This window comes from Ruditapes philippinarum, unplaced genomic scaffold, assembly GCF_026571515.1.
Source record: "Ruditapes philippinarum isolate M1 unplaced genomic scaffold, ASM2657151v2 ctg6582_1_1_1_1, whole genome shotgun sequence".
NCBI lineage: Eukaryota > Metazoa > Mollusca > Bivalvia > Venerida > Veneridae > Ruditapes > Ruditapes philippinarum.
Window position 1 is genome coordinate 108,865 of NW_026854313.1, and position 26,291 is coordinate 135,155.

General features: G+C 32.2%; 1 protein-coding gene across 1 annotated transcript in view; it reads right to left on the bottom strand.

Moving 5' to 3' along the window:
- LOC132739774 (uncharacterized) overlaps window positions 1–26,291 on the bottom strand; it is a 90,518-nt gene that overhangs the window by 2,059 nt on the left and 62,168 nt on the right. Inside the window, exons 38-55 of the mRNA XM_060727571.1 lie at window positions 14,622–14,723; window positions 11,898–11,993; window positions 11,309–11,491; window positions 10,091–11,025; window positions 9,261–9,387; window positions 8,517–8,733; window positions 7,977–8,252; window positions 7,445–7,712; window positions 6,755–6,933; window positions 5,994–6,174; window positions 4,884–5,057; window positions 4,125–4,250; window positions 3,606–3,760; window positions 3,132–3,289; window positions 2,637–2,659; window positions 1,871–2,028; window positions 1,225–1,431; window positions 466–710 (exon numbers count right to left, since the gene is read on the bottom strand). Coding sequence (XP_060583554.1) covers window positions 466–710; window positions 1,225–1,431; window positions 1,871–2,028; window positions 2,637–2,659; window positions 3,132–3,289; window positions 3,606–3,760; window positions 4,125–4,250; window positions 4,884–5,057; window positions 5,994–6,174; window positions 6,755–6,933; window positions 7,445–7,712; window positions 7,977–8,252; window positions 8,517–8,733; window positions 9,261–9,387; window positions 10,091–11,025; window positions 11,309–11,491; window positions 11,898–11,993; window positions 14,622–14,723 — 3,810 coding nt within the window. The remainder of the gene's footprint in view (window positions 1–465; window positions 711–1,224; window positions 1,432–1,870; window positions 2,029–2,636; window positions 2,660–3,131; window positions 3,290–3,605; window positions 3,761–4,124; window positions 4,251–4,883; window positions 5,058–5,993; window positions 6,175–6,754; window positions 6,934–7,444; window positions 7,713–7,976; window positions 8,253–8,516; window positions 8,734–9,260; window positions 9,388–10,090; window positions 11,026–11,308; window positions 11,492–11,897; window positions 11,994–14,621; window positions 14,724–26,291) is intronic.

A 26,291-nucleotide genomic window follows, 5' to 3' on the forward strand; every position in this document is an offset into this window, starting at 1 on the left:
TGCAAAAACCCTGGCAATATGTGACAGGGCACTTGATGACAAAAGCTTCTGAGAAAGTTTGGTCAAAATCCGTTGAGAAATGTAGGAGGAGTTGCGCACCAGAAAGAAATTGTTCACTATATATTTTATATAAGGAAAAAAAACAAAGGGCCATAATTAGGTCAAATATTATCTAATCGCAAAACCCCGACAATATGCGCCAGGGCACTTGATGAAAAAGCTTCTGTGAAAGTTTGGTCAAAATCCGTTGAGAAATGTAGGAGGAGTTGCGCACAGAAGAGAAATTGTTTACGCCCGCCCGCCCGCCGACATACCTCAATCTAATAACCAGTTTTTTCCTTCGGAAAACCTGGTTAAAAATGAAAATGCTCAAAAAAATATTAAAATAATGAAATGTACTCTTTGTATATTAGATTATTTTTCATAAATTGGTAGTAATTAGTAAACACTTGTATAATTGTGTACCTCCGGTTGTGTTTTTCCAGATATGGTTTGTAGCCTCATATATAGACGAAGCACACTGACTGGTAGCGTGCCATATAGAACCATCTTCTCTCCATCCATTAGCTGTTATCATATGTATAAGATCTTTCCTCTCACTCAATGAGCTCCCGCTAGTGTTACATGATACAGCAATAAAGTTGTACTCTTTGGTTGTTTCACGTGCAAACCGTGAAAAGTAGGTCATCACTTTCTGCGATGGTAGACACCTAGAAGAAACATTGAAATATTTAATTTGTGAATCACCATACATGGTCTGATACTTAACGACATAACATTACTTAGTAAAATGCTTTCATGTTTTATAATTTCAATACTTGTGTAACCTTGGTAATGCCATAGGACTGAATTAAATCTTACTTCATCAGCCATACAAGGCTAGAAATCACATAATAAATTTATAGACCTATAAAAATCTTAAATACCAATTTGTAATGTTTATTTATAATTCAGAAAAATATGCAAGTGTTTAACTATAAGAATGCTAGCATAATAATGGCTTGTCTTAAAGGCTATGAAATTATAGTTTATAAATCAAAATCCATCAATATATACCAGTGGACAGGTATGAATTCAAACCAGAACAAGCTTACTAAACAAATTTAGTGAACAAAGGGTTAATGTCTGAAATCTTATGTTTAAGAAATATCCATTTTGGAATAAAAAATATCAGATTGCATTAAGAAGAAGAAGACAAAAATCAACCAAGCACCAAATATTTACCATGGTGTCCAGAACAATATTGCTGTTGGATATTGTCTAGTGTGTCCCTGTAACAGTGGTTTGTACTCTCCCTCAAAGATGTCCAGGAGACTGCACGACGGGGGCGGAACATGTTTCTTCAAAAGACCCTGATTGGCCAGTTTCTTAGCAAGTTGACGTTCGTAGCCGATGGAGTCCTGGTACTTGCAACATCCATGATCAGGCCAACTGTAATATATTATACCGGTAAAATGATGTTATAACATTCAAACTGCATGCCTCCAGCCAAAATATTCCATGCAAATAAAACTTGAGAAAAATGTCTTAAGATTTTAAGAAAAGTAAAAAGACTCAAGTCAATGATTTACATGTTATGTGCAATTTATTACTGATTTTACATTAATTATCACCATATATCTACTGCCTGACACACTAAATGAGCACTATTTTGTTGGGTTTTTTTATCTCTGGATTGTAATGTGTAAATTTGTTCACTTCACTATAATCATTAGATACATTTTCAAAATTTTTATGAAAATTAGCATGAATCTGGAGACATATTGCTAACCTGTATTATGAGCATATTGCTAACCTGTATTTCTGTGTTACGGAAAAATGTAATTCTCTTTAAAACTTTCAGATTGTTTCACAAATAAACATTACTCACCATTTTCCCTTGCTGTGTACACTATGATAACAATAGAAGGAGAAAGGTCTAAATGCTTCAGATATCAAATCAATGCTGTTTGACTCCTCGCTTGCAGCCGCTGGCTTGTCGGTTAATGACACCATTGTTAGTTTGTACATTGGCTGTTCTGTGCCAAGCTGAAATTTGTAAATAATGTCAGAATTTCAATAAAATTTGTAACCACGTTTGTTATATTTCAGATAAAAAGTTTTTAGTGTCATAGTGTTTAACCCTTGTTAATGGGCTTGTCTATACAAAAAGAATTCATGATTTTAGGGAAATTTTCAAAAACATGTACTTATGTGAACAGTGCAGACCATAATTAGACAGCATGGCTGTGTCGGCTGATCTTGGTCTGCACAAATCGCATGGTTAGCAAGCTCAGGGTTAATAATGTACTTATTTGACCTTTGGAGATTTTACTCAATTAAAAGTGTTGAACCACAAGAGTGGGGTTTGTTTATATCAAACACACATCATGAGCAAAATTCTCATAATAATAACTACAGTTAGGATTTTTTCTAAAAGCTGTCTACAGCAGAGTGGTCTAATAAGTGAGTTTGAGACTTTCTTTTTAACTTAATACAACAATAAAGAGATATCACATTTTACTTTAGATGGAACAAAAAACAAATTAAAGGAATATATAATAGTTATACACTGAATACATTTTAACATTCAAAAGATCTCTTAATAACATCACTTCAAACATATACATGTACAATATTAGTACTGGATTACTTACCTTTATTCTGACAGTTTTCACACCTTCAAAGCATGGGAAATTTTCCCAAAATTGTTTGCCATTTTATAAGCCCCCGTTGTACCCCGTCCCCTTCAATTCCTTAGACTGGGGGCACTTTCCAGCTAACATGAGTAAAACTTCCCCGAAAACACAAAACCCGTTTAAATGAAATTTATGAAAAACATCTATCTATCTCCCAATAATGTCCAACCCCTCATAGGAAAATGAACATCATAATAGGGAAAACTCTTTAAAACAACACATTTCTTTAAGATTAAAAGGTCTAAGAGACTTATGTTTGGATAATGTACAAATAAACATAATAGAAAATTGTTAAAACTTGTTCAATTTAGATTTTATGCTTTCACTATTAATGCAATTTTCAAAAGATTCCCTAAAAATGATGAATGGTTTTAAGTCAATACTGAAAGACAGACAAGTCTATTTATGATATTTAGCATGGTCAGGGTTAATACATTCATGACTTGTACTTACCAGTAAAGTTCTCCAGAGCAGAGAAACAATCTTCTAGCACTTCCTCCACCCGGGTTAACGTGTGAGCCGCTTCAATGACATCACGGTCTTTCTCAGCACGCATTGGGTGAGTCAAAGCTCCAATCTCCTTCAACTTGTGACCAACTTGACGAATCAATCTATAAATAATGATGAACGTATATTGTCGTTATTCAAACATATAATATGTCACTGATTTATAGACACTATCATCAATATACTCTCAAGTCGAAGATAATTATTCAAAACAAATTTTTGGGGAAAGAAAAATCTTGTATATCAAAAATTAATACACATACAGCTGAATGTAAAAAGGTCAGCAACTAAATGCTTACAAAATTTTTATTTGCATATACCGTAAGCTGGTCATCATAAGTTTAGAATCCGATCCACAAGATTTTTTACAGATGCATTTTCATGTTCGTGTTAATAATTTCAAATGTTTGTAAGACATACCTATCTCTTTTGTTGACTAGATCACATGTTATCTTCTCTATCTGTCTACGTTCATCAAACCCTACAACAGTAGCTGCGATCTTTGGTGCATCCGGTGCTGGAGCCGGTTGTAACCGGATATAGTCTGAACATACCACCTCACTTGTTCCATATAACTGAAATTTATATAGCGCATTATATGAGATTCAAGGTTGACCAAAGTAAAAATTAAATTGTTTTGTAACAAAAAGAAATTGAAAACTTTTGAAGTTTTAAAAGAAATTGTTTTCTACAATAACTATTCAACAAATTTAACAAATAAATTGACAACAGAAATCCTTCCAATATCACATGTTGTAGATTTCTATGATCTATAATGATGATGGTTCAGATAAACATGTATATACATGTATATTATATATACCTGTCAGGTGAACTTTTATTTAAAAATTGATTCCAAGTTTCATTTGCTCCTTCTATTTATTTCATATAAATTTGATTTTTTTTTTCAAACAATTTTTTTACAATGATTTAACTTACATGCACTTCAACGTAGATATTGTAGCTGCCCTTTTTGATATGTTTGAACTCGGCCTCCCTGGTGTCCGGGTGTACTGGTCCAATGCTCGATACCATCTTTTCTGTATCCTCCTCAACACAACAAACCTGATAACAAGATAAAATATATAAGCTGTATATCTCTCTGAGTGTTAGCAGACACCAGGCCAACAAAAGGTCAGTCTGGACATTATGTTGTGCATCCTGACACAACAGTCTTAATATTGTTAGCTACACAATTTAATATTAGAATTCTTTAAACTACTCATAGACAGTTTCTTTAGTTTAATTCTGTATCTTTAATGAAGAACCTTTGATAATGTTGGTATAACTTTTGATCTAACCCTTTGGTATGTACATTGAATTTATGCTTAAAATAAAGATGCTAAATTGTGTTAATTTATCATGTACAAAATATACAATAAAATATTATTAAACTATAGATAGTTTCAAATTCAAAGCGTGGCAAGTTCATTGTAAATTAAGCATAAATAGATCATTATTATCATTCAAAAAATTTAAACTTTCATTTTGTAACATATTACACAGTTTCTATACAGAATTTATTAATAAACTCTTGATCAGAACAGAATAGGATGGTTATTTAGTTGTATGTATAGTATAGCATATAAATCCAAAATTTAAAAAAATCTTTACGGCTGTCGAGGGATTAAAAACAATTCCATCTGAAACAATAAAATTTTCAGAAAAAGAGGAAAGAAACACAGAACGACCACCTACCCTGAAATGTTTGACCTTCACACCGTCTGTCACATACGGATCCTCCCAACCCACTCTCAGGTTTGAGCTTGTATGAGTTGGCAGTCTATGTACACTTGGTGCCTTGGTTCCCGGCCACTCCACAACGAGAGGTTCCGAAGGTTTGCTGTTCATCTTCTCAAATGCTGTTAAAGCCTATAGGTAATAAAATATATAATATTATCAATGAATTACATTAATACAATGCTACAAAGATATATTATCAATGAATTACATTAATACAATGTTACAAAGATATATTATCAATGAATTACATTAATACAATGTTACAAAGATATATTATCAATGAATTACATTAATACAATGTTACAAAGATATATTATCAATGAATTACATTAATACAATGTTACAAAGATATATTATCAATGAATTACATTAATACAATGTTACAAAGATATATTATCAATGAATTACATCAATACAATGTTACAAAGATATATTATCAATGAATTACATTAATACAATGTTACAAAGATATATTATCAATGAATTACATTAATACAATGTTACAAAGATATATTATCAACGAATTACATTAATACAATGTTACAAAGATATATTATCAACGAATTACATTAATACAATGTTACAAAGATAAAGTAATGAGAAGGAAAGCTGGCTTCAGGGATTGATAAGGAGAATATGTATGTCATAATTAAATAAAACCTTGCATAGAGTGTATATTGGTGACTTGTTGATTAAATCTATTCAGTTCTACTGTTACATGCGCTTTAAATGAATCAATCAATTCTTAGAAACTTTTTTTAGCAAAATTGGTGATTCTTCTGTTGGATTTTAATTAACTTTGACACTGTAATGGGAACTCATATGGGAACTTTCCAGCCATTCTGGTCAAGAGTACGACCTCAGCTGCTCCTTTTTGTTGAATTTTCAACAAAATTTGCAAGGACTAGTGAACTACATTTAGGTACAGTCAATTTTTTTTCTATCAACACTATAAACATTTAAATATCCATGTATTTTCTATATATTTTGTGTCGAATTATTATATAATTATCATTGTTTATCTAAAATTTTTTGTTTGGTACCGCTGTGGTCTGAGATTCGTACCTGAACTTGGAAGGAATACTCCTGGCACCACTTGCCGTGTGTGTATGTATAGCTAAGCTGGTCTGCATTCAAGATAGACTCGACTATACCGTTAACATACACCTTGTACCCAGTGATTAAAGCATCACCGTACGTATTTGGTTTATCCCATTGGATAGCAATGTACCGGAAATTACACGCCCTGAAAAATGTAAACAGATGTATTGATTAAAATCCTAGACCTGTTGAAGTGAATAATGATCATACCACAAACTAGATGACACTTAAAACTTACAAGGAAATAGAGCAGTCGATTTCATCTCTTGTCGTGGAAATTTAATTTCCTTTATGTCATGCTATAAAAATAAAAACAATATTTTCTACTTTCATCAGGAAATGTTGGGTGTTTTATTACAGAAGCAAAGTCTATATATTGATCTCAAAATTGAAATTCTGGAACATTACATAATTCAAAATCAATACTGTATAACGGTAGATATCAAGTTGTAGCAACATTTCACTAAGGATAGACAGGGAGAAAAATATTGTTTTACCACTGGGAAACTTATATAATGAGTATTTGTTATGTTTGTTCTTATGACAGATTTTACGTAAGGAATAATATTTGATCTTTGTTCAGAAATGTTCTTATATACAGGTTTTATTGTACAGAACAATATTTGGTATATGTTCAGACTTGCTCTTATGTACAAGTTTAACTGTAAGGAATAATTTTTGGTCTATTTGGTTATACTGTAAGGAATTGTGTGTACTGTATTTACCTGACAGTCAAGCAAGGTCCGTCTGGTGGTGCTGATGTCTGTACTGTCATCTGTTTAGACCGTTCCCTAATTTGTCCATCACCATCAAGGGCAAGTAACCTCACAAAATGTGTGGTACCAGGTAGACATTTGTTGATCACACAGTTGGAATCCTTACATGACAATCTAACCTCTCTTTCCTAAAATATATCATAAAATATATCATAAAATATATCATAAAACATAATTATCATGAAATATATCATAAAATATATCATAAAATGTTCATGAACATTTCACTAAAATGCCATGTTGAAACAACTGTATAATAACATCATTTGGCACAAATAGAACATAAATAAGTAACAAGGCACAACAGTTATAAATGTAAGGAAATACAAAGAAGTTATAACAGAGAGCTGTCCATCTCCAGTAACATTTAACTTCACTTAATAGTTTACTTAGTTGTAAATGAGAATACAAACATTTGTTGTGGAGACACAGTTATGAAAGAACTATCTTTAGAAACTGTATGTGCTTAAACATAAGCACCTGTCCAGTGAGCAAAATTAACACAGCTTTATATCTGCAGATATAAGAATCGCATGTTTAAGTACTGAACAAGGTGTTACTTGCTGGTTTAGAAATATTCTCACTTAACAAACAAAGAAACAAATAAAGAAACAAACAAAGAAACAAGTAAAGACATACCGCAGGTTGGGCAACACTACTCCATTGAATCTTGTAGCATCCAATGCCCTCTGTCTCCAGGAAGTTGCCCCAGTCTAAATGTATAGACGTCTCACTGACCTTGGTGACCTTCACCGGAATGTCATGGTCATCAGTATAGGTCATCTCATCAAGTGCTTCTCCTTCGCGTGGCGAGTGCAGGGAAGTGTTGATTGAAAGTGTGTTTGATTTACCAGAGTCAGAATATTCTGGGTTAGCACTAAGGGCCACCAAGTTCACCTTGTAATGCCTGAAAACATACATTGTACATGATTATCAGGGACGTAGCCAGGCTTTTGAAATGTTTAGGCACAAAGTGGAGATGAAGGAGATGTAGGAGGGGATGTTACCCTCTAATTGGTGGGAATCAGGGGCTCTCCCCGAGAAAAATTATCTCACTATGGTTTCATCACTGAGAAAATAATTGTAAAAGATGTTAAGTTCTTTATTGTGGCTAAAAAACAGTTCCAGAATAAAATTATAACACTCAAACTTATAAGAGACGACAGTTTACCTGTTAGGTCTACAAGGTATGACAGCTTTCCTATGTGTAGAGCTCAGTTCATTTCCTGCCTTTTTATCATTCAAATACACTTGATAGCCTCTAACCCTGACACCCCCATACAATCTTGGTTCACCCCACTCTATAACAAACTCATCTGGACTGGATGATTTCAAGAAGATTTCAGGCGGGTCAGGTGGTCCTGGTATCATAATCTGGATATTCTGTGGTTGCTGTGGTAACGTGTCTGTAAAGAAGGCCGGTTCTATAACCATGTCATATATACTCCTGAAATGTAACAGTGACTTATTTACAAAAGAGAAGACATATAAAATAAATAACTATCTATTCTAATGCAATAAAAGTAATTTTTAAAAGTTTTTTTTACCTTTATATTAATTTCTTATGCAACTTCAATTTACTGTTCTATTTTTAGTACCTTCTGCTTATATTAAGTTCAAGGTCAAGATTAAATCAGCATTGCCAGAAAAGGAGATAAAAGTTAGGAAAGTCATAGAAATGGAATAATGGACAAACTCTGAAACAACTTACTTTAATCTTGTAACTGGAATCTGACATTTATTAAAGTCCGAGCTGACATATTTTGTTTGGACAACATGGTCATCATGCGAGTACCAGATAATGTTGAACTGTTTCAGTAACGATTTCTCGCCACCTTGTGTCGTCCATTGTAACTGAACATCACCAAATGTCTTGTTGTCACGATCCTCGTTATGGGTGAAAAATGCATCGAGTGAATGGATATAACCTGAAGTGATAAAATATATCTTAAATAAATATAGTGTATCAAAATTACATAAACATTTTATTGTAAAATTGATCTTTTTCATAAATATGACAAAATATTAAAAGAATAGAAAGTCTAATTTGTGCTATTTTACAAACATGCATTTACTAAGATTTTCAAATTTGACCAGAATGGGACATAGAACTGCAATAAATGCTAATTATTACCACATTCATTTTGATACTAATTTCAGAAATAACAAAATACAAATGAATTAGGAACCACTGCAAGCACAAATGAACTTTTCCTGTTTTTAGCAGTGAAAAATTTAGCCCCTCATTTTCTATTATTTGCTACATCAATTGGTCAAAAACAGTACCACAAACAAAACCAAGCATTCTTTTGTGAAAACCAGTTTAACCAGTGATTATGTACATGTATTTTCCCAGAGAAGCAATTGGATAGCCAGCCTTCCAGTTTGCATAAAACTGTAAACACCATAAAAGTCCATTCTCTACAAAATTTTCAAATAAATCAAGCTGACTCACCATCCATGTTCTTTGGCAGTGTAATTTCGAGAGGTTCCGATGGTGAAGCATCCAGGTTATCTTCATCTTCCAGTAATAAACCATAGTCCATGTCCTGAGGGTTTGTGTTCTTATACGCACCTTTGTACTAAAATTAACACAACAATTTTATTCTTTTGTTACTTGTAGAGTAACTATGATCATACAACTTCATTAATAAACTCATTTAAGCCTTTACTTGCTGAATTTCTAAAATGGACTTGCCCAGTTTCTATTTTTGGAACTGTCCATTATAAATTATGGGGATATCAAGATGAAAATTTGAAGTTGGTCAGCCAACAGTATAGAGCCTGGTCAGACTGCATCAACAAGCAGGTTGAACGGGGCTCTATACTGGTAGTTAAGGCTTATCACTTTTGGTTCCAGAAGGTTAAAGGTTAACAAGGCTTGAATATTATTTTGAACTTGTTTAATAAATTCAGCATGAAACTTATCCTCTAAATATTAGAATTACCATATCGGCAATATATTTAAGTTTTACAATAATCCTCTATACATGTACCACTGTATATTAGTATTTATAATTCAATTTTATTAGTATTCCATACATGACTCATAGATTACAGAAAGAGAAACTTGAAAAAGTAGAATCATAAAAAAGTTCTTGTCATTTTAACTTGAGAGACAATACTTTTATGTATTGACAAAGTGTAACTCAGATACTGTTTTTCTTTCCAAGGAGTGACATAAAAATTATTTTCTGTTTTGAACTGAAATTGTTCACTTGTATTTAAACTTATGGATATTTTAACACTGTTACAACATATAAAGGAAATTAGAGGTTGATATACCTTTCTTTTTCTCTCCTTCTTTCCCTGTTCTGTACAGGTCAATGCTACAAGGGTCACATGATACAGTTTTCCTGGCTTACATTTTGTAAGTTGACAGCTCTGTGATGACGGACCAAGATGACAGTATGTCTTTCCATTAATTTCTAATTTGTAACCCTCAAGGTACCTGCGTAGGTAACGTGGTTTACCTTCTGCGTCTTTTCCAACTACGGACATCAGTAACGGTTTCTCCCAGTATAATTGTGCGGTAGTTTGAGTATAACCTGTTATCAAGAGGACAGGTGGTTCTGTTGGAGCTCGTGTTCGAGCGTACAATGGTCGTGACATAATGTGAGCTGTACGACGATATTGTTCGATCCCAGAGCCACTGTCGTCACCTTTTTCTAGTGAAGTTTTAACACTAACAACTGCTTCAACAATAATCTTGTACTGGTTTCCTGGTGTGAGGTCCTCAATTACGAGTGTATCTTCGGTCGGTAACAAGTTTACGTGACTTGCCACGACGAAATCATCATCTTCCTTCCTTTTGTTATATTTAACGTCAGCCCACCTAACAATAACACCTTGAAGCTTGTTTGAGCCATACACAATGGGTGGTGTCCAGACAAGTTTTAATGAAGATGTTGATGCTTTAGCTATTTTCAGAGCAGCTGGTGGCTCAGTGCCGGAGGTTTTGGTTAAAATGCTCGAGTTTGGTAACCAAGGAGAATCATCCGCGGGTAAAATGGTGTCTTTAGGAATGGTGCGCGCTGTTTTAAGGCGATGTTTATCAGGAAGTCTGTCAAAGTACTCATCGGTGATAGCTGTTATACGTGTCATGTAGTCTGTCTTCTCACGTAAACCTTGAATAACAGCAGTTGTAGCATCTGGAATAGCGTCTACAGAGACGTGATGTGGATCACCGGTGTTCAGTGATACTGCATCAATTCTGATTCCTGCAAGAAATTAAAACACACATTAAGAACATTTTTTGCTCCATTAATCCTTTTCAAATTTTCCTTACGTAACAACAATCCTACCATACATTATTCTTAAAATACATCACCAGTCAGTCAAAATTCACTTGAAAATTTCATCTACAAATAATGTCATGTATATAAAATTGCATTATAAGGTAATGGTGTAGTTTTAAATCTGTTATTAAAAATGAATACTAAAAGAATACTTTATAAAATATCTATTGAAATGAATTTGCTGTGAAAATTCTTATGTACACACCTATAACATCAACACCATGTTCTCTGGGAGGATCCCAGGCAAGTTTTATTGCTGAGCATGTGGTGGAGATTACACCGAGATTTGAGGGCGGGTCTGGTGGGCGGGCAGTTCTCACAAGGAGGTTGTCTGATTTAGCTGTCAAGATGAAGGCACTCACTGTCTCACGCCCCATAGTCTCCGCCTCTATGTACGTAAAAATAATTTTCATTAATTGATAGGTAATGTCACAATGTGTTGATATATTAAGATGAACAAAACAATGCAAATTTATGATATTAACATTTACCATTGTTTTAAGTCCAAAAATTTCTTTCATTACTTAAGTATTAAAATAACTATTAAAAAAATTATTTCGAAACTGAACTTACATAGATTTTAATTCAAATACACTGTAACAATCTATTTGTAAAATAATTCAAGTGTAGCACAAGTCAAATTATATTTCAAAATGTGTATGAATAAAGACAATACAAATTTTCTGTTAAAAGTCTGTCACCTTCTGTTTTGGATTATCAGAAATTAATGCAATATTTATATTTTCTTTACATAAGCTAGAAATTTAAACTTTTCTTAGTAAATATTAAGTTACCTTCATCTATGTCTTTATATTTCTCCATTTTTCTTGCCTCTACAACAATGGTGTAGCTAGTGGCTGGACGGAGGTTTGTAATTAACAGATGATCCTCTGAAATAAAAACAACACAACAGGTGTTACATTAATTGATGTTTTCTCTTTGTATAATTACAAACTTAATATTCATTTTAGTTAATAAACAATAATAGAACTTCAAGTTGATTCTCAGAACAAAATAAATGTCGTTTTTTATCTATGATTTAAATAATAAAGAAAAAATAAAAATAATAACAAACATATTTACTAAAAACTTAAAATTACAATTAAAAAAAAAAAAAATCATTAAATCCATTACAAGGGTGCTTCCAAACAAAACCAATGTGGCTTCTCAATTTTTCAAGCAATAATTTAAACAACTAAAAACTAAGACATCTACTTTACAGAATATACAGCAATTGGGGAGGACATCTATGTGAAAAGTAAACAGATGTTTACATCAAGGGAGAAATAATTATTTCATATATTCAAAATTTACTGAAAGATTTGTTACAAATATTCCAACTACGTTTAGAGATGTGATAATTGAAAAGGTCAAGGTCAACATGTTTTCAAATTTCTGTTTCTCTATATGAAGGCATTTTCAATTGAAAAAAAGTGATATAAACTTTAAAATCTTAAGTTACAAAAGTTTAAGAAATTAAAGCAAACATTGAAACATGTTTGATATTTCAAGCCTGTTTACTTAAATTGGCTTCGATCATTTATCAATACAAGCAAAAAACAACTTCTTGTATATCAAAATCTTGCAAGTGATTTTTACATAGGAAACTCTGAAACTTTTTGATAAAACCTATTTTGAAATGTACCTTAAACTTACCGTTCATTTCCGATTATACGATGCATTTTTGAGACTCAAATTTTCAATATATTAATACAATGTAGTTGAATTCACAGGTCACAGAGACATCATGAAATTAATTTCTTACAAAACTCAAACATGTACCATAGTTATAATAATTTGTCCAAATACACATGTCAGAATTTATTAGCAAAACCTCTTTTTTCCCAATTTGAATATCAACAATACATAAATTTTAGTTTTACATAATTGTAACAAGACATTCAATTAAACAGTTTTCCAGGACCATTTTAAGCATTTTAAATAACATAAAACAGTAAAATTTAAATTTAAACAATCTGTAAATGAGTTAAACATTGATAGTTTTACTATGATTCACTTTGTTAAAGAGCATTCACTCGCTTAAGTTTGCATGTAGCCATAGCATATATAAGCCAAACATTTGCCAAAATGATGATCACTTCAATTTAGCATTTTTAAGAAATTTAATTATTTTTCTAAATTCAAATGGACTTGCGTAAATTTTTTTCCATATCTTTCTTAATTGAATTTTTGTATATTGAATTTACATAAAAATGAATTTTGATAACTTAATATTGAAGACTTGCTAAAAGTACTATTCATACAAGATAATGTGTCAGTGTGGCAATACTAATATAGAGCCCATATCAACTTCAGACCTTCATGCCAATTATAAATTTAAAATCAAAACCATTCACTTATATCGTAACAATGTTTAATGATAATTCACAATAGTTAACTTAAAGCTTAACAATTTATGTTGAATAAAGAGCAAAATCTCACAAGCTAGAATTTAGATTTAACCTTTTGTCAAATTGCATTATGTGACAATGAACATGTATATAACTGACACATTGCCTTGAATGAATAGCAACATTTTTTTTCAATTAAAGTAAAAATAAAAATATACAGGGTGTTTAGTTATACATGATGTTACATGGAATGCCTGTACCCTACAACTACAAACTAAGCTTTAAAAAAAATCAGTGCTAAAATATTTACCATCCGCTGTAAATAACAAACAAATAAACAAAATAAAATTTTGAACAGAAATATCCTTTCTTAAGCAAAAAAAGCAAAATCAAAAATCTTTCTTCTAGTTCTTTCAAACTCTACAGTCTGTCAAATTTATCTATAAAAGAAAACAACACCCGAGGCACTAACTCTATATTAACTAAAAATAAAACAAAAAACCTTTTAAGTCTGTATTTTCAACTTAGACTTTCATTTTCAAATTTACTTTGAAAACATCTGAGAAAGTTTGCCCTAATTTTAGAATATTGTTTTCAATGTATCAAATTCTATCTTCATATCATAATATCATGATGATGATCTAACAGGATTGTTTAAATATTTTAATGTACATTTAATGCACTGGTCTATTATAACCCTGGCTCCCTCATCCCTTCAGAGAGTGTGGATGAAAGCAAAGGATAGAGCAGATTTTTCACCCTGTATTAATCCCTGCACTGAAAGGTCATTGTGGTGGTTTCTTACTATAAAATAGGCATCATGGAGATGCATTTTATTTATTATCTGATTATCCCATTTGGTAGGGCCTTTCTTTACCGGGATCTGAAAAATCTGACAGTCAAGGTTCCCCCCCCCCCCCCCCCAGTCCCTATGGATGCAAGGGCCTTGGATACAACTGACTAGTGCATAAGTTAGAGTCTAAGTTTCAAATCCAGAAAATAAGAAATCATGTTCTATTCTTTAGATTTTATGAATCAAAATATTTGTTAAATTAATTAACCAATTCACCAAATTATATCCTCTAAAAAGTTACATATTATTCTGTTACCAGTGACGGGATTTGAGGACGGTGAAATTTTTTCGACCAATCAAATTAAAGACGTTACCTGAAGTACTATCACTGTTAATATCATCTTCCGGTTTATCTCCGGGCCACCAGGTCACCTGATAACTCTCAGGTCGGATAAAATGCGATTTTGGCTCATCATCTGAAAATACAGAATACCATACTTTTATTACATGCTTTTCGGTGGTTTATAGAAATATATCAGTGATATAAAACTGGTAATTTCACTGTTTGAAACAGTGAAATTACCAATTTCATAATTTCACTGTTTTGAATTTAAGCCCCTTACGTTGTTTCAGTGAAATACCAGCTTGCACAGTACTGGGTACCAACTTAATGACGTGACGTCGTAAATGACATCACGTTGTATTATTATTTGGCGCGCTTTTCATTCAGTATTAGGTTAAATGTCTTTTTAAAACGTTTCTTTGCATGTAATAAAAAGAAAATTTGTTTAGTTTAGTGTAAGATTGAAATATATTTCACCTTGTGAACACCAAAAGTTCATATTTCACTCGTGGCTGCGCCACTCGTGAAATATACCTTTTGGTGCTCACTCGGTGAAATATATTCTGATCTTACACTAAACTAAACAAATATCCTCTATTTATTTAGAATCTGATCACTGCGCCACTCGTGAAATATACCTTTTGGTGCTCACTCGGTGAAATATATTCTGATCTTACACTAAACTAAACAAATATCCTCTATTTATTTAGAGTCTGATCACTGATCAATGTATGAATGTAGTAATTAAAATGCCTTAATCACAAAAATGACCTGAAAGTGTTTGTTTTGGTGTTTATATAAAAGTGTCATAACTCCAAACAAGGAAAATATACAATATTTAAGATGAAATTGGGTTTCAAACAAGCAAGACTGGCAAACTGGTACATAATTATTTTATAAAGTTTTATTAAAATTAATACCAACAGGGACTACAACAACTGAGGATAATGATCAAATTAGCATAATTATTACCTTAAGTGAGTAATATTGATGTGATATAGTCCCTTGATGGTGCCCATAAAAACATGTACATTGTATAATTATGTATGTACATGTATGTTTATCCATATTCACATTCTGCTTAAAAGTCATTTATAATGTAACAGTTTTGCTCAGAATTTTACGGTATAGTTACAGAATGACTTTAAATAATCCCTCGAGTACCCTGATATTAATATTTCAATCATGTTTCCACAGAAAATGTCTCGTTTATTTGAACACAGTATTGACTAAATTATTTTAGATCAGGAAATATTGTAGCAGTCAATATTAACTTCTTGAAAACCCAGAAATCATGAACAAGAGAGAAAAAACAACAACAACAAACTAGACTCAAAATAAATCAATATTTGAGCCGCGTCATGACAAATCCCACATAATGGGTTTGCGACCAGCATGGATCCAGACCAGCCTGCGCATCTGCGCAGTCTGATCAGGATCCATGCTGTTCGCTTACCAACCCTATTACAAGTAGAGAAGCTGATAGCGAACAGCATGGATCCTGATCAGACTGGGCATATGCGCAGGCTGGTCTGGATCCATGCTGGTCGCAAACGCACTATGTTGGTTTTGTCATGACGCGGCTTATTTATAGTCAATATCATGTTGTTTTCTCATAAGATTGTTGTTTTTGTCATACTGCAAAATCTTTATTATTCACTGGGCACTAATTTTCGTGGTTTTCGTGGACATGTGCAGGTCAATCCACAAATTTAAGATCGAATGAAATTTCATTTTGTCTGCTGTAAGATTATTTTGCATCACATTATTTACATTTTACCTTTTGGAAAAATAAACAGTTCACCAATTTAAGTACCAATGAAAATGTTCTTGTGAAAAAACCCACAAATTTTGTGTCAACAAAATTTAACGAATTCACAGTAATTACGATCAAAGACAATTTAATTAAAAATATCTGACAATTGTCCCCCGCTTCAGAACGTTCAAATAATCGAAACTTTCACTCAACGGTAAAGATATTGATAACATTTAATAATAAAATCAAAGGTTTTTCATCAAACAAGTTTCTTGGAATGACAACTGTTTTATGAGACATGAGATAACACCAACAATCAATATAAACGTTTCTCCATCTCTCAAGGAACACTGCACATTTAAGTTTACTTGGTTTCCATTTACAACTAACATATGCTACGATTCAAACATACTCAATAATTGCAAAAGTATAAAGGTAAATACATACAAGTTTGGCTCAAAAAATAAATTTTTTAAAGGCCTGTTCACAGTGAATAACCCAGACAAGATTTTATTTTTATTTCACAAAATTTTTTTTTTTTTAATTTTGTAAGGAATGATTTAGTCCAGTCCAACTTATTGTACTATTCTTTAAGATATTGTGTAACATTTTGTGTATGGGCAAAATTTCCCCTATAAAAGCGAGATTCTGACCTAGAATAAAAATATCTCAAAATCTAGCTTTGGCAGGCCAAAATATTTTGACTAGGTTTAGTCCAGATTGAAAGATGGACAAGTCTATTATAGATATTAAGTCGGGTAAAAGACATTAAGCTTTAACGTGTTAATTGTGTTGTTGTTATCAGGTATTAATAGATCTCACTACATGTATTTCAAAATTTTCTTGTTTCTATTGACAGAAATTCACAAAACTTTACAAAAAGAAAACTATCAACTATAGACAAGATTTTATCATCAAATTTAAATAATTTATCAAACTGGCATTAATATTCATGTTTAAAAAGGTCAAAAGGTGGAATGAATATCACAAAACACAGAAAACAAAAGAAAAATTCAAGTTTCAACACTCAGCTTGTTTGCCTCATTAACATATCTCTTAAAAATGTGTTTAGTTAAATATGAACATTGGCTTTTGAGGGTAGAAATATTACATGAAAAAGAACATGTTCTCCTATACAGTCAATATATGCTCAGATTTTACTCAAGGACCCAATCTGTCAATTTATAACAACAAAACCATCAAGACTTGAAATCAAATCAAATATATCTCTAGGATTGTTCATAACATCAGCAAACAGGCTTGATTTACTGTGTAAATAAGTTTCAAGTTGAGCAGATTTAGCTTAAAGAAATCTTCTATAGCAAGGTTCATCATGAATGACATGCCTCCAATGTTTACACATCATATATTTAAGAGCATTTTTAGCTCGACTTTTCTATGAAAAGGGGAGCTATCCTACTCGCCCCGGCGTCGGCGTTAGCGTTGGCGTCACACCTTGGTTAAGTTTTTCGTACCACCCCACTTTATTTCAGAAGTATTACAAGTATGGCTTTGAAACTTACCATACTTGTTCACCATCATAACCTCCATCTACAGACAAGAGTACATAACTCTGTCAAGGTTTTTGACAGAATTATGGCCCTTTTTTGACTTAGAAAGTGTATTGAGCTTGGTTAAGTTTTTTGTACCACCTCACTTTATTTCAAAACCATTGGAGGTATTGCTTTGAAACTGACCATACTTGTTTACCATCACGACCTTCATCAACAGACAAGAGGACATAACTCTGTCAAGGTTTTTGACAGAATTATGCCCCTTTTTGACTTAGAAAATACATTGAATATGGGTAAAATCCACTTATTGCCTTAACCCTTTGAGATATTGCTTTGAAACTTTTAATGCTATTTCACATCATTACCCCCATCTGTACGCAAGAGAAGGTAACTCTGTCAAGGATTTGTTTTAAAAATTAAGGCCTTTTATCGACTTAGAATCTTGGTTAAGTTTTTAGTACCAGTCCACTTTTTGACTGAACTGTTTGAGATATTAATTTGAAAGTTGGAATACTTGTTTACAATCATGATTCCCAAACATGTCCAGGAGAAGGTAATTCTGTCAAAGATTTATTTGAATTATGGCCCTTAACTGTCAATGTTTTGTATTATAGGCAAGCACTAAAAAACTTAAAAAATCTAAAAAAATTCATTCCTATCCACTTGTTCACTTTACCATAAATTATGTCATATAAACATTGCTGTAATATTCAAGGGTATCAAACAACTAGTTCACTTTAAAAATACAGAGATTCTTGTATTGCCTTTTACTGCAAAAACTTTTTTTATTGGCAAGCAATAAAAAAGTCGAGCGCGCTGTCTTACGGACAGCTCTTGTTTTTATAGATCTCACACCTGCTTATTACCTTAACTTAAGTGCTACTTGGCATGCAGATTTAAACAAATCTACTGTTATAAATTTTTTCTAAAAAGAATCGGTAAAGAAAAAAAACAGAAAAAAGATGCCAACGGAACTGCTTTGAATTTTTTTTAATTATCAAAAATAATAAAAGAAAGAAAACTAGATAAATATTATAAGAAAAACACAAACAACAAGAGCTGTCCGTAAGACAGCGCGCTCGACTTTTTTATTGCTTGCCAATAAAAAAAGTTTTTGCAGTAAAAGGCAATACAAGAACCAAGATTCTAAGTCGATAAAAGGCCTTAATTTTTAAAACAAATCCTTGACAGAGTTACCTTCTCTTGCGTACAGATGGGGGTAATGATGTGAAATAGCATTAAAAGTTTCAAAGCAATATCTCAAAGGGTTAAGGCAATAAGTGGATTTTACCCATATTCAATGTATTTTCTAAGTCAAAAAGGGGCATAATTCTGTCAAAAACCTTGACAGAGTTATGTCCTCTTGTCTGTTGATGAAGGTCGTGATGGTAAACAAGTATGGTCAGTTTCAAAGCAATACCTCCAATGGTTTTGAAATAAAGTGAGGTGGTACAAAAAACTTAACCAAGCTCAATACACTTTCTAAGTCAAAAAAGGGCCATAATTCTGTCAAAAACCTTTACAATACAGAGAAACTGAAAAATAGCAAAGAATCAACAAGTCAACATGAAAACATTTTATATAAATGTATTTTGATAAATTTAATAAATTATACTATTCAAATGTTATCAATAGATTATCCTTGCAAAATCGAAACCAACATAATATTTATGTTTCATTTATAATATTAATGTCTGAATAAAGAAAATTATAATAAAAGAATTACTCACTACCTCTTAAGGCAAAAACATCCAGATAAAATTACACTTAAAGACGGGTTATAATCATTTTAACTGTCACATTTTTATAATGTTTTAATAATGAACACCAAAATATCAGTGCATTAAAATTATCCCTGATATGAATAACATGTCAATTTTTTGCACTTATAATTATATACCTTGTCAACATAAATGCATAACTTCAAGCTACAAAACAATCAACTGGTAGACAAAATATCTCAACAAAATCAAATTTAAACAATACCTTGATGGGTATTGATGAACTTTAGGCAAATTTAACTCAAAGTTAATAAAGGAACCCAAAGATCACAAAAAAGAACCTATTACCCCTTAAAGTAGAACTATTACCCTTTGACTATTATATTCTTCTTATGCTAAAACAAAAATAATATTTTGTTTGTTTATTATATTCATTGTATTATACTGCCATTTGTAAAAAAAAATAAAACAACTAGAAATGTGTCATCATGCCACGGATGCCCCCGCATGCAGCCAAAATTTCAGATGTTATAATATTTAGTTCCAAATTTGTTTGCACAAATTATTGTTTTCATTTTAAGTTCAAAGCCCTTAAAACTTTTCAACGTTTACACAAACCATTTTCATACAATGTTCAAGGCACTGAAATTATTCAGTCTTAACCTTTTGAAAATAGCATATTTCATATTTGTAGCCAAAATAATGGCTACATACATTTCCACAAAAGTATGAGTGCTGAAACTGAAAGTTCAAATTTTTTCCAATATTCAAGAAAGATAAGTTTGTCCAAAATCATTGAACCACGACCAAATTCAAACTTAAACTGCTTATTCCTAAGATGTATCTATATTATTTTCAAAGTGAAAGGGACATAACTCTGCCAAACAATCATCGAACCATGACCAAATTCCAACTTGACCTGCCCATTCCTTTGACATATCCATATGTCAAATTTGAGTTGAATATGTAACACTGTTGGGTAGATAATGAACAGAAACTGTAAATTTCATATTATTTTCAAAGTGGAAGGGGCATTACTCTGCCAAAAATCATTGAACCATGACCAAATTCGAACTTGGCCTGGGCATTCCAAAAACATATCCATATGTGAAATTTGAGTTGAATGTGTTGTACTGTTGGGGAGATAATAAACAGAAACTGAAAATTTCATATTATTTTCAAAGTAAAAGGAGCATAACTCTGCCAAAAATCATCGAACCATGACCAAATTCAAACTTGACCTGTATTTTCTCATGACATATCCATATGTCAAATTTGAGTTGAATGTGTTGTACCGTTGGGGAGATAATGAACGGAAACTGAAAATTTCATATTATTTTCAAAGTAAAAGGGGCATAACTCTGCCAAAAATCATCGAACCATGACCAAATTCGAACTTGACCTGTATTTTCTCATGACATATCCATATGTCAAATTTGATTTGAATGTGTTGTACCGTTGGGGAGATAATGAACGGAAACTGAAAATTTCATATTATTTTCAAAGTAAAAGGGGCATAACTCTGCCAAAAATCATCGAACCATGACCAAATTCAAACTTGACCTGTATTTTCTCATGACATATCCATATGTCAAATTTGATTTGAATGTGTTGTACCGTTGGGGAGATAATGAACGGAAACCGAAAATTTCATATTATTTTCAAAGTAAAAGGGGCATAACTCTGCCAAAAATCATCGAACCATGACCATATTCGAACTTGACCTGTATTTTCTCATGACATATCCATATGCCAAATTTGAGTAGAATATGTGCAACCGTTACTAAGATAATGAACGGAAACTGATGATGACGGAATGACAGAATGACGGAATGACGGAAGGACGGAATGACGGAATGACGGAAGGACGGAATGACGGAAGGACGGAAGGACGGAACAGGGTAACACTATATGCCCCGGCCATTACATGGCGGGGGCATAAAAAATTTGGTCATTTTAATAAAATTCTTAAACAAATCTGTATAACAATTACATTGAAAAGGAATTAAATTACCATTAAGTTAAACAATAAATACCAGTTGCTAGGGAAACACACATGTAAAACAAGGAATGTTACCTATTCCAATAAAATCACATGTTCATGAAATAAAAAAAATCCTATTCTAATAAACTGAAGAAAGCTACCTTACGATATGTATTTAAATCCAATTTATTTAAAATTTATATGCCTCCTAAATACATTTTAAAGCATTGATGTTTCCTGTAAACTTGCTTCATTCGTTTAAAACATTTATTTATCCCCTGTCAACACGATTATAATTCAATCTGTTACGCAAGCTATGTATCGATGAGAAATCGCTGTTCAATTTTTCAATATCAAATTTATATTTTAATGAAAGTTTGACATCACGACACTGTAGAAATCTGAATCTCACAGAAAACAATAGTGTCAGACTGTATTATATATATAAACTATATACCTTCAGTCAATTTATTGATTTCACTATAAACAAGTAAACCTGTTTAATCATTTTCCCAGGTATCGCAGCTATTCTATTTCTTTGACATATAAAGTATGGGCACTTTCTAAACCATTCTTACATTTAAAAGGGTCATCAACTGACTTTCTTCTTCTTTTATCATTCCAAACTGAGCTATTAAAAAAAAACTCAAAAGGAGAAAACTTGAAAAAAAACATTATTTCTTTTAAAAATATATTGTGAAAGATTCAAAATATTAAGATTTTATCCATTAAAATCTAATGAGATATTACATCTATATTGTAGTACAATGTATACTAGTATATTTCATATTAACCTAAGTTAGCCGACTAGCTGGCAGAGACTAAATCTGCCCAAGCAACTGGTGAAGACCAAGGTCAGCAGGTACATCTTATCTGTTCTTGGTCTGCACTGTTTGCTGTTCAGTCAAGACATATATTTTGAACAATTTTCCTAAAAATGATAAATTGTTTTGTCCAGATTGAAAGATGGACAAGTAACCAGTAATCATCAATTTCCTGGCAAGTGACTGACTATTAATCTCACAAGTCATGATTTCTAAATCAGTAAGGAAACAGAAATGACAATTAGACCCAATATCAGAGATGAATTGTAATGGAGAAATTACGCCTCATCCGAGGATCATACCAGCTTATATATACCTACAGATAACTGATCCAATGCTCTCCCTATTGTGCTAAGAGGGTTGATAATAATAAAACTGTTGCAGTTCAATAACAATGCATAATTCAAGGTAGGGAAATATTTCCTTTCTAATTACACATTTCCCTGAAACAATATTTGCAAACAATTTTCCAAAAAATTCAAGGGAAGTAACTCTTGTCATAGTGAAATACAAGAAGGTGATACTTTGCTACTTCCTCTGCATGTTCTTTGCACGGATTTTTTTTTTTTTTTTAATCATCAAAATCTGATATGCATTCAGTATATCATTTAAATCAAGAAAGCACTTGTTTTATCTTGATACAGACAACCCCATCATTTGTCATTTTTATCATAACTAAAATACACTTAGAATTCAATTTAGCATGTTAAAATTGACAGTATAAATCACATGTATGTATTGATCCTTTCAAAATCACTGTCAATATTTCAACTTTACACCAAGTGTTAAGTGATAAATTTATTCTGTAAACATTAAAATTCTAAACTATTACCTAATTTATCTTTAAAATTGGAAAATAATTGCACACATCTAGATTGAATTATCTTTCATTGATGTTATATTCTAACATTTTCTTTTATTTACCCTAACCAAGCTAAATAATTTAAATGGACTTGTCCATCTGTAAAATTTGGACAAAACCATTAATTGTTTTTAGGGATTATTTCAAATTAAGTGTAGATGTTTTCCTTTAAAAATAGTCAAGAATGCGCAGATTTCAACACTTTTCTTTATTCTCATTCATGGAATAATATATCAATGTGATACAACAATGCGATTCTCTGAAATTAATAAATAAACAAACTAAATACTGATTACAACGCATTTAAAATAAAATACAATAAATTGTCTAAAATAATAATGTTAATACAAATCATAAATATACGATATTACCTTAAAACAATTATAGACTTAAATCTATGCAAATAATAATGTTATTTTATATTTCCGCAAATAATTCCGTTTATAATTTAATTCACGGCAAATATTGTAAAGTTCATCATCATTTAAACAATATTGAATTTACTATTAAAATTCATACATAATTAATAACTTGCTTACCGATTATGATCTACTTTCCATTGGAAAACATCAATAAACAAAATACATCAACAATTTTAAGCACTTCTGCCCAAGGCAAAACAACAAATCAAAGTAACGGTTAATGACGTCACCGTAAAACAATTTAATGACGTCTTTTTACGGGAAACAAATAAGACGTTACGTTTGGCGGAAATAGTGAAGCTATCTTAAATTGAAAGAAACAAACAATGTCTTTAATAGTAAATACTATTGAAAAATTCAAACTATGAAATTATGTGATTATAATAAATAAATTTACAATTAAGAACTATAATTCTTACATTAAGTACTGACTGAAATAGGAAGAATGCAGACCATCATAAATCAGACAACATGGATGTGCAGGAATAGAATCAGTGTCTGCCAGCTAGGTGAAGGGTGGGGAGTACATTTTCCTTAAGTCTATAAAGACTTGTACAGTTAAATCCATATTCAGTCTAACCTGGTTTAAAATAAGATTAACTAAAGCCTTACAAGACCACTGCAGGTTCTGATTTTATTTTAGGTTGGGTTTGACGTTGCACCAACATAGTATAGGGTCATATAATGGCGCCTTTCAAGCGTTATTGGTAGAGGAAGACCTCCGGGGCAATTCCATGCATTATTTCAGGCACCTGAGTAGAACTACCAATGTTTTGTACGTGAGCTAGCTCTATTTATAATAAACTTCCTCAAATGAAAGAATCCAAAATCCCTGTTGGGATTCAAACCCACATGGGATGAGGGGCAAATGGTTTGAAGTCACTTTTCAGTTCAACCAGGCTCATGGTCAAACACTGAAAATGTTTACGGGACTAAGTCTCACTGCATATAGGTGTATCATACAGGTGACAAAATAAAATCACTGTTTAGTTTTTTATTAAATATTTCGACAATTTGTTTCACCATATTTACTTTCTACAAATTTAAGGCTTACAACATAGCACAGGTTTTAAGTTATTTCTTCATGTGTGATCAGTAGGTAAGGTACATTTATTCAAATTGTATTTTTTTGTATTCCTTATCTACTGACAATGTTTAAGACTTCCCACAGTAAAAAAAGAAAAATAAAGAATTTTTACATTTAACCAGTTATTTAAAATGTAAAACAATTAAATGTATTTCTTACTTACATAGAAAATATTAATTTTTTATAACAAATATATTCATTAAAGACACACCCTCTATAGAAAACATATAGTAATTATAATGTTAAAAAGAAACCTGACATACTATTACCGTTACCTATTAATCTTACACTTTTCTATATACTTCTATACACTTTTGAGAACAAGAAAAAGACCAAATCCTTTTAAATTTTGAACAATACACTTTACAATATAGATTTCTTTCATCAAGAAAATAAATGTTTGAAAATGCATATATTGTACTTTACACAATCAATATATTCAGGCAATTTCATTGAATCACAATACAATAAACAGTATAATCCCATGTTTACATTTGATAAACTTTCAAGTCTATCAAATTGTGAAAATTAAAAAAAATAATTCCCTTTTCAAAGCTCTTTTTTGCTAAACTCACTTTTAATTTTATCCAAGTGAAAATACAGACAGAATTCTTTATACATGATTTCACTTTACAAGGCAAACAAGAAATGTTTCTATATAACAGTCTGATGCCACCACATTCACGGATGCCCACACACTCAAAGACACCCCCACACTCATGGATGCCCCCGCACTCATGGATGCCCCGCACTCATGGATGCCCCACACACTCATGGATGCCCCCACACTCATGGATGCCCCACACACTCATGGATGCCCCCACACTCATGGATGCCCCACACACTCATGGATGTCCCCACACTCATGGATGCCCCACACACTCATGGATGCCCCCACACTCATGGATGCCCCGACACACTCATGGATGCCCCACACACTTACGGATGCCCCTACACTCACATTTGCCCTCACACTTACAGATGCCCACACACTCACAGATGGATGCCCAATGTTCATGGATGCCCCAAAACTCCTCCACACTCAACGTATGTCCCCCACACTCACAGATGAATTCATACTCACAGATGCCCCCACACTACAGATGCCCCCACACTTACAGATGCCCCTACAGTCACAGATGCCCCCACACTCACAGGACCCTCCACACTCCACTCCACTGTTCTATTAGTCAACTTACAGACAGCATTACAGCAGGACATTGCAACAGACCAACAAATCCATTATGATACCCCTCTCCAAAAAGTGGAGACATCAAAGTTTTTTATGGGATTTTGTCAGATCCTTATTTTTTCTACAATACAAGTACTGGTACATGTTTTGGTACATGTTTTATATGATGATAACCTGTTCACCACTTATCACTTACAACTTCTTCTCTTGAAAGAAACTAAAACACTGGTAGGGTAGATAATGCACTTTAAGAAATAGCTTAGTGTACTTTACTAGTGGCTCATTAAATGAAACAGTGACTATATAATACATGTATATTTTCACTAAAAATCTCATGAT